Raw genomic sequence first — 9,729 nt, 5'->3', positions numbered from 1 at the left:
AGAAGTGGGTCCCCTCCCGAGGCTTGAGCCTGATGACCTCACTTCCTTCCTGTCCACGTGCACAGCCACTCTAGTTAACTGGTCTTTTTTCAAACAGGACCGTTAGCAGGAATATCAGTTAATGGGTGAAAAGGGAATTCTTCCTTACATTGGAGAACTCAAAGAGACCACTCTGGGGAAAAGAGGCGTGGAGTGGTCCTTGATAGTTTCTTAATGGGGCATTATTTTGAGGGAAACTTGTTTTGAAAGTAAAAGTTACTATAAGAGAAGTCCTGACTTTTTTACTGTGCTTGCTGCTGTGTTAGTATAGTGAAATCAAGGGGTATTAGGTTATGAAAAGGATTGCTTAGAAAGTAAATTTAACAAGATCTCTCAGCTCTTTGGATAGCAGTTTGCTTGAATTAATGTCATACTTTCTTCTGTTGTATGGTGGATACAAATTATTAACCTTGGGTTTTTTTGTTTTTAAAGAAAAAACACAGCAGCAGCAGCTCAGCCCTTCTGAACAGCCCCACAATAACAACAAGCTCATGTGCGGGGGCCAGTGAGAAAAAGAAATTTTTGGTAAGGATCCATATTATCTATTAAAGCTGAAATGTGCTTTTCAATTCTGTTTCTCGTGCTAAAAGAATAGAATTAATTTCCTAGATAAATTGTTTTGGTGGATTCGTAGGGAACACTGATTATTCTAGTTATCCTACAATTAGATGATACTGTTCATAAGCAACCTTTATTTAGTGCTGTCCAGTATACTTGATCATGATAGAAATGTTCTCTATTTGAATTATTCAATATGGTTGCCAATAGCCACTTGTGGTTGTTGAGAAACTTAATTTTAAATTTTATTTGTTATTAACTTAAAATTTTAATTATGTTAATAGCTGCATGTGACTGGTGGCTGTTGTATTGGGTAGTACAACTTTGTATACTATAAGTACATATTACTTAGCTTACATAGTACATAAAATTCTACTGCCTAATACAAAAGGGACTTAAAAGGGACTGTTGATTTTCTGGGCAAGAAATTAAGTATATGGAGCCAGGCATGATGATAATATACCTATAATCCTAATATCCTGGGGAGCTGAGGCAGGAGGATTGCAAATTGGAGCCTAGCCTAAGCAACCTAGCAATTTAGCAAGATCCTGTCTTAGAAAAAAAAATAAAAAGGACTGAGGATAAAGCTCAGTGTGAAGCTGTTGGGTTTAACCCCCAATATCACCCCCAAAAAGGAAGTGGGAATAAATTAAATATCTCTTTTCTAAAAATTGGTGCATCCATTCCTTCTACGTAGGTTGTGTTAAGCTCTTTAGTGGGAATCCTAACATTCTGTTCTTTGGGGGAACAAGAAGCTGTAGAAATAATATTGCTGGGGCTGGGGATTTAGCTCAGCGGCATAAGCGCCTGCCTTGCAAGCAGGCAGTTGTGAGTTCGATCCCCGGTACTGATAAAAAGGAAAAAGACAAAAAAAAAAAGAAAGAAAGAAAGAAATAATATGTCTGTTTAGAAATGGAAGCTCAAAGATTTATTATTGGGGGGCTGTGGATTTAGCTCAGCGGCATAAGCGCCTTCCTTGCAAGTGTGCAGTCATCAGTTCGATCCCTGGTACTGATAAAAACAAAAAAAGACAAAAAAAAAAAAAGATTTATTATTGGGTAATATTAGGTAAAGGGCAATGAAAATGTCAAGATAGCTTTTCCCCTTAATGAAGTCAAAGCTGTAAAATGTTCTCTCCTGGGATTTACAACAGCTTCTGACCAAGAAAGCAAAATCTTGAAAGCAAAAAGAGAATTCCCTTCTGGTGAAATAGTGAGATGAATGTGTGGGGAGTGCATGAGGGAGAGGAATTTACAATTGGTGTAATAAAAAGAGCCACGGACTGGGGATGCAGCACAGCGGCTTAAGCACCTGCCTGGTAAGTGCCAGGGCCTAAGTTCAATTCTTGGTACCAATAAATAATAACAGCCTGATTATGTTAATAATCTATTAAAATATGACTAAAATTTACTGAGTAAATCAACATTTATTACTGTTTTTGCTAGCACAGGCCTAGGATACAATACAGTAGGTTTTTTGTTTTGGTTTGGTTTTTTGGTCTCTGTTTCTTTTTTTTAATTACCAATTCTTCTGCCAGAAAGTCCATGCTTACGAAGAGAAAGGACTGAAAGATCAAAACCTAATTTGAATGGCTAAGAGAAGCTAAATTGGGTTAAGAAATATCAAATTGAGCTAAAGATTCAAACTGCAGAGTCACAGTTGAAGATAACCCAAGCATTTTGGCTAGTGATAAAGGCTATTTATTCATGAGTGGAGTGATATTGGCAAAGGCAAACAGTCCTTCAGTGTAAGAATGGTGGCATTGGCTACAAGGCCAAGTTGAGATTGGCACAGTTTCACGAGGCTCATGCTTGGCAAAGCTAGGAAAGCCGAGGAACTGAGTTAGTTCATTGACAGAATTGTTTGGGGGCTGAGTCCTGGGAGAGATGGAAAACCCAATTCAGTTTCTTTTGGCAGAATTTTAGACATCCTCTTGCTTAAATAAACAAACCAAGTAAGCAATTGAAAGATAGAATGCATTTGATAACAAGCATTTGGAGGAGCTATAATACATGGGTGTTGGGGTACTTAGCTATGAGGTAGGCTCTTGTCTTCTCTGAATTCTGTTTTTGAAGCCTACAGAATGGTTAGATGTTTGACCTGTTCTAATTGTGGCTTGATTCTGGATGGTTTTGCAAGCTGTGGTGTGCAACATCCCATCAGTTATCATCTATTTAGTGCTTTGTAGGGGCTTGCTCTCTGTGGGGATGATAATGCAGTGAAAGAGCACGGGCCTAGAAGTCCTAGACTTGTTAACTATGTGTTTACATATGATTTTACAATTTACAGAGTGCTTTCCACAACAGTAGTTAACAATACCAACAATTATAAACATGTGCATAATACTTCAGTGTTTGCAGACATTTTACACAAAAGTATTAAGTTGAGCCAGGTAGCCACCCTAGATCTTGTGACTCCTAGTCATAATTTTACCAACTGTGAGCCGTATAACCTTTTAAAACCTTTGTTTTTCCATCAGAAGTTTAGACATATTACTGTTGTATCTACTGCCTCTTAAGGTTGTTGTAAGATCATAGACAATGTAAAATATTTGTATGTTATAAGACAGATGTACAAATGTAAAGCTATACTGACTGTGTCACTTGTATCATGTCCTGGCACTGGGGATTTGAGATTTGTGGAGCAACTTCTGACCAGAACTATGCATAGAGATTTTACACATGGGTAACCTAGATCTTCTGTCTAGTGTTAATGGAACTAAAAGGATTATGAGTTTTCCCACCTTTATGAGGTTGCTGTTACCATTTGATTGATTTTTTTTTTTTTTTGCAAACTTCTAAATCTAGCCTAATTTCATAAAACTTCAGTGGAGGAAGAAATAAAATCTTTATTTCCCTGGATTCTTGTTTCCCTTAAATGTTATCAAAATGGTAGGTAGATGCTTAATAGAACCCAGGATCTGGATGTCACTCTCAAGATATTCACTAGTAGATCCTTCAGAATGGAAAAGCTGTTTTCTTTATGGGAAGCATTGGCAGGGCAGGGCCTTTGCTATCAGTCCCAGAGGAAGAGAATTCCAGGAGTCTGTTTCCCTAGCTGGGTCAGTGATTGAATAGACTGCCTTTTGCTTTTACCTAGCTCTTTAAAACTTCCCTTCACTTTCGAGGATTACTGATAAGATGGACTGGCCAGTTTGAACTAAACTTATATCTTGTAGGAAGATTGATTCATAATCATTTCTTCCATTGTTCTCTTTTGACTTTCCTGAGTCATGATTACAAATAAGATTTTTATTTTTGTTGCCTTTTTCTTTTGTTTATTTACTGTCTGATAAAGTAAGGACTGCAGTTTCAAAGAGCCTTCAGTTATATACAGCAAATACAAAGAGTAATACAAATCAGAGAGAGGATAAGCGAGGTAATGGTAAACTGAGAGGTCTTTGCCTGATTAAATTAGTTCATAAAGCTTGGTTTAATAGGCAGTTTGATTGTACTGGATTGTCCAGAGCTCTTTTGGATTACATGTTTAACCACAAAATTAAGACTTCCACAGGGCCATTTCTGCTTAAGTTTGCTGTTACCAGTTAGCCTTTTTGCCCCTATAAGTTTCCAAATCTGTAGTTCAACCTTGAGGCCTTCTCTGTTCCTCTTCCTTTCCCCCTCTTCTTCTTCTTCTTTTTTTTTTTTTTTTTTTTGGTATCAGGGATTGAACTCATAACCTTATGCTTGCCAAGCAGGCACTTATACCACTGAACTAAACCCATAGCCCTTCCCTCTTCTTTCTTCTCCTTTTTCTTTACTATAACCTGTCACCCTTCTGAACATGACTCTGACTATCCTTCTACCAGTAAACTGTGAGGGAGAAGAGACTTGAATCTTCCTAGACCTACACTTTTGAACTTTTTTCCTCAGCATCTGTGGTACCTCTTTGTTTGGTTCAACATTATGTCTACAGTCAACCTTCATAGATGCGCGCACACACACACACACACACACACACAAAATGTAGGTTATGTTCTTTATACCCCAGGAATTATGCAGTTTTACTCAGGAAATCCAAAATACAAACAAAAAAAGAGATTGTGGTAGGGTATGATTGTATCTAGTTAACTGTATGGTCCAAAAAAATTAGTGTTGTGGAAAGCTAAGAACGTAAAAGATGTAAGTTTGAACCAAAGGCATTAGGGTGTCATTTCAAATGGAGGTGGTGCTTGATCCAGGCTATGAGGATGTATACAAGTTTAGCTGGTTGAGGAGGAAGAAGGGTGACACTCCAGGTCAAAAAACAGATTATTCAAAAGGCCTATGGAGAAGGATATACTGTATTTCAGAAAATAAGGATGAGCATTGATCTGGTTGGAGAGGAGGGTTTCTATGGAGAGCAAAAAGTGTGAGATGGTTAGGTAAACTAAATGAGCCTATATTTCAGAAGGCTTTAAATGGTAGAGAATTTAGACTTTATTCTGTAGGTCGTGGTTATCACTGATTACTCTTTGAATGAGGAAAGCATATGTTGAAATTGGAGGTAAGATAAAGACCTATAGGGGAATGTAGAATGGGCTGGAGGGGAGAACCTAAGAAGTACTGTGGTGGCTTTTGGAACCCAGGTGACCAATAAGATGTCAGAAAGAATGGGAAGCGAAGTTTCATACTGAAAGCCTTTAAAGTGAGAATTGAAACCTGGGGAGAAAGGAAGGAAAGGATCAAGCAGAACTCAGAGGTTTAACCTTGTGTAGCTGAAAGGACAGTAATACCAACAACACTGAGAAGGGAGACTAATTTTGGGATTCTTTTTTTTTTTTTTTTTTTTTTTTCTTTTTTGATTTTGTCCGTACCAGGGATCGAACTCACGACTGCCTGCTTGCAAGGCAGGCGCTTATGCCGCTGAGCTAAATCCCCAGCCCCGGGAGACTAATTTTGGAGGGTAGTTGATGTAAACATACACAGCCAGGTTAAATTTTGAGATGACAGTGGAAAAAAACTTTGAGAGTGTGTGAGGGCTGTGTGTGTGTGTGTGTGTGTGTGTGTGTGTGTGTGTGTGTGTTGATTTTTGTAGATCCACAGTCTCTTATGTATATTCTGAAATCCAAAGAGTTCTGCAAACTAATACTCTGTTTCGTTGTTTGATAGCAAACTTATTTGGCAACAAAACTTGACCTGAACAGACACAGCAATATTTATAGTCTTTATCCTATTTATTGTGCATATTCATACTTTCATTGCAAAAGTTAGGGTAGCTTGGATAACTAATTTATACTGTGTTAACAGGCAAACTGAAAACTGCAAAACTTAATGATGATATGTCTAGTATGAGGAGGGATGAGGATAGTGTTCCTCTCAGTCAGTAAGTAATCTCAGTCAAAGGAGCCTATCTTAGGCCATACGCTGCCAGGGAAAAGTATAGAATCAATTCTCTTTCTATCTCTTGGTCAGAAGGGGAAAAATACCTAAACTAACTTCAGGAAATGCAGGGGAGTACAGGAAATATTTGTGAGCATTTTGCCTCTCTGATACTGGCTATTCCAGCCACCCCCTCACTCCCCTGGGAAGAGAGAAGGCATCATAGAATTCACATCATACTGCCTTTTCAAGTTCTAAACGTGAAACACTTTGGCCTCAGTGGTTTTGGTTCAAGGATAACAGGCCTGTTTTATCACTTACTGAACACTTATAAATTGGGTATTCTAATTGCTTTAGTCAATTATTATAAAAAGTTTAAGTCTATCAGATGAATATTATTCTATCATTATTTTTACTTTAAAAATAAGGTAAGGGTCACAGAGAGGGTAAGTAACAAGTGCAAGGTCACATGAGAAATTGTAGAGGATGTAAAGTAAGCAGTTTGACCTCAGTGCTCCATTTTTAACAACTAAATACCTGCCTTAAACAGATGATGGGGAGATGAAATTTTGCTTCATAGAATGGAGATGAACATAGAGATTTGAGAGTCTTCTATTTAGAGACTGAATTTTGATTAATTGTATCCCTCCTGAGGAGAGTGTTAGAGGGGAAAGGAAGCCAGAGATCAAAAGCTCTTGGTCACATATGGGACGAGGGTAGGAGAGGGCATGAAGACGGAAAATCAGCAAAGAAACAGAAGTGACTAGCATGGTGGCAGGTTCCATGGGCTGGACTAGAGTCACAGAAGTCAAAGGACTAGGCTACCAGTGCAAAACGCCTCCAAGAGGTCAAGAAGAATGACAGAGAGGAATTGAATGAAGTTAGTTTTATCTGAACCATTTTTATACATGGCTTATTGTTGTCAGCCTGTCAGGAGAAACGTAGATTTGAGCATATCACATGATAAATGGAAGTCTGCATCCTGCTCTGGAATAGGTGGCATGGCATTGGAGAAGGCATCTTTGTTTGTACTGCTTAGTAGTCTCAAGCTTGGTTAGGCTTGAATACAAGTGATTTGTGATTTGGAGCAAAGGTTCAGTTCCATTTCTGACTAATTTCATGTAGAACTGTATTCCTGTTACATCCCCTCATGAAATAAATTTAATTCCTTCAGTCTATAAAGAGATTGAGGAGGTTCCTTGCCATAAATTTTTTTTTTTTTTTTTTTTGAGACAGGATTTCATTATGTGGTCCATTATGTGGTCCATCATGCTCAGCTTACTTGCCACAATTTTTAAGATTGTATCCCTCCTAAGGAGAGCGTTAGAGGGGGGAAAAACATTTGGTAAAAATTAATAGAAGAAGACCTGAGTTGGGTAAGCTGGGGTGTGCCATTAATTCCAGAACTCAGGAGGCTGAGGCAGGAGGATTGCCTCAAGTTTGAGGCTAGCCTTAACTACATAGTAAGACTATGTCTCTAGAAACAAACCAAAAAAGATCTGAGAAAATCTGAATAAACTATAGGCTTTAATTGATATATCAATGTGAATTAATTGTAACAAAAGGAAACATACTATTCTGATACAAGATGTTAATAATGGGAAAAACTTGTGTGAAGGAGTTATGTGGGAATTCTGCACTAACTCCTCAATTATTCTGTAGATCTAAAACTATTCCAAAGATCTATTAATTAAAAAATAATAATAATGAGAGCTACATCAAAGTGTGCTGGGTGGAGGCAGGAACAGTGGAAGGATGTGGTAACCTATCTGCAGGGACAGAAAGGACTATGTTTAATGAGTACTCAGGATGCTCTAGAGGCCATTGTGGGAGCAGGAAGTGGGAAGTTGGAGAAGCATGCCAGAGCGTGGCAGCATATCTCAAGGACCTGCTTTGGAGGACTCTTGTTATGACAGTTGCTTAGCATAGTGAGAGGAGGAAAAAAAAAAAGATAGTAATGAAAAAACTACTGTCACTCTTATAAACCTTGAATCCTTATGGCAGCTCCCTGCATTGCACTGCCTTTTGCCCTTATACGGTGCATATGTACATGCATGATACTATCTAGAACGCAGCTCAGGTGGGGCACTTTCCTTTTTTACCTTCCCTGGACCCATCCATCCACAGCCTCAGCAAAGGAGTCCTCTTCTGGCTCCCCAGCTTACTACATGATTGGTATCCTGGTCTCTAGATTCTGACTCTATTATTTCTCCAATTTAGGTAGCTTTCAATCTCTTTCTCCATGAGTTCCAAAAAGTAAGGTTACGTAAGATCCTTTGGTATTTTCATTGTTCCCATTGAAGCCTTGTGTGACTGAAATAAGCCATTTGACTGTGTAACAGTTAGCTTGGTAGTTAGGAGTCAGAATTCCAGGGTTTGAATCCTTGTTCTTAATTTACAAACAGTATGATGTAACCTTGGGTGACCTTACTGAAACTTCTTGTAACTTGTAAGAAAACTTTTGTAAAATAGTGATCATAATAGTAAGGATTAATGTAATATATGTAACATGCTTAGAACACTCTTGATAAACGTGAATGCTCAATAAACATTAGCTATCATTGTGCACTGTAAATGGTTAAAATGCTTCATGTTATGTGGAAACATAAGAGGGCCATATCAGGGCTATATTTGAAGAGTTACCACATACACCTTGTTCCGGCTGTCTGCCGTTTAATTCATGCACTTCCAGGGACACTAAGCTCTTGGAACTTTACTTTCCTTATCTTTACAATAATGGATTAGAGAGGATAGTATTCTTATTTTTGAATTCATTGATTCTCAAGATGCAGTGTGGGGACCACATGGGAGGTTTCAAAGACCCTATTTAGGGGTGGATATACATTATTTTCATACTACTGTGATATTACTTGTCCTTTTCACTCTTATTCTCTCTCTTTTTTTTTTTTTTTTGTCTTTTTCCTTTTTCTCGGTACCAGGGATCGAACTCTCACTCTTATTCTCTTAAGAATGTGCAATGGAGTTTTCCAGAAGCTATGTGTTCAATGTTATTGCAACAGAATGAAAGTAGAAGCAGGCAGGAAAATTTAGCTATCTTAGACCATGTATTAAAGAGATTTATATTGTGTCACTAATTTTTTTTTTGGAAAGCATAATTTTTATAAAAGGTCTATTTATGTTAATATCTAATTTTTTTAATTGTTATTTTGAAATTTTAAAATGTAAATTTTCTGTATTAATTTCTAGTGATAAATATTAGCTTAAATTAACCACATACACAAAAGCTCTTAAGGGCCTCATTTTTAGAGTTTAAATTAGAACCTTTGTTCCAATTCAGTAGACTGGAAGAAAATTCTAGCTCTGTGGGAGGAAGTTCTTTATGTACCCTTCCTACCTTTCAAATTCTTGGTGTTCTTCATCTTCTCAGACTGCTATTTGTTCCCCAATTTGGAGGCTTTGAAGGCTTCTTTCTTCAAAGCCATGGTCTTTTTGTTTTTGTTTTTGTTTTTGTTTTTGTGATAGGGTCTCACTGTGTAGCCTAGGCTGGCCTTAACTTGTGGCATTCCTCTTGCCTCAGGTTCCAAAGTGCTGGGATTACAGACATTTACCACCACAGTGGCCACAGTCTTGGATTCTTTTTTTTTTTCTTTTTGTTTTTGGTGCTGGAGATCGAATTCATGACCTCACGCTTGCCAAACAAGCACTTATGCCACTGAGCTATATCCCCGGCCAGTCTTGGATTTCGTGAGACAAGGTCCCGCTATCTAGTTCAGGCTGGCCTTAAGCTCAAACTTGAGACCCTTCTGCTTCAGCCTGCATTTATAGATATGTGCCACTGTTCTTAGTATAAGCCACAGTCTATTAGTCTTTT

The 9,729-nt window shown here is 38.0% G+C and overlaps 1 protein-coding gene across 4 annotated transcripts in view; it reads left to right on the top strand.

The window, feature by feature from the left end:
* The window catches only part of Map3k3 (mitogen-activated protein kinase kinase kinase 3), an 82,342-nt gene that overhangs the window by 20,385 nt on the left and 52,228 nt on the right, over positions 1 to 9,729 (top strand). For all 4 annotated transcript variants that reach the window (XM_063242620.1, XM_063242619.1, XM_005001970.4 and 1 more), the window contains one exon: positions 472 to 564. In XM_063242620.1, the coding sequence (XP_063098690.1) occupies positions 472 to 564 (93 nt within the window). Of the gene's footprint in view, positions 1 to 471; positions 565 to 9,729 lie in introns of those variants that run through there.

Source organism: Cavia porcellus, unplaced genomic scaffold (assembly GCF_034190915.1).
Source record: "Cavia porcellus strain 051 isolate PalLab524CR breed Dunkin Hartley unplaced genomic scaffold, mCavPor4.1 scaffold_32, whole genome shotgun sequence".
NCBI classification, from domain to species: domain Eukaryota; kingdom Metazoa; phylum Chordata; class Mammalia; order Rodentia; family Caviidae; genus Cavia; species Cavia porcellus.
Note: the sequence above shows the minus strand (reverse complement) of the source record. Positions and strands in the feature narration are given on the sequence as shown.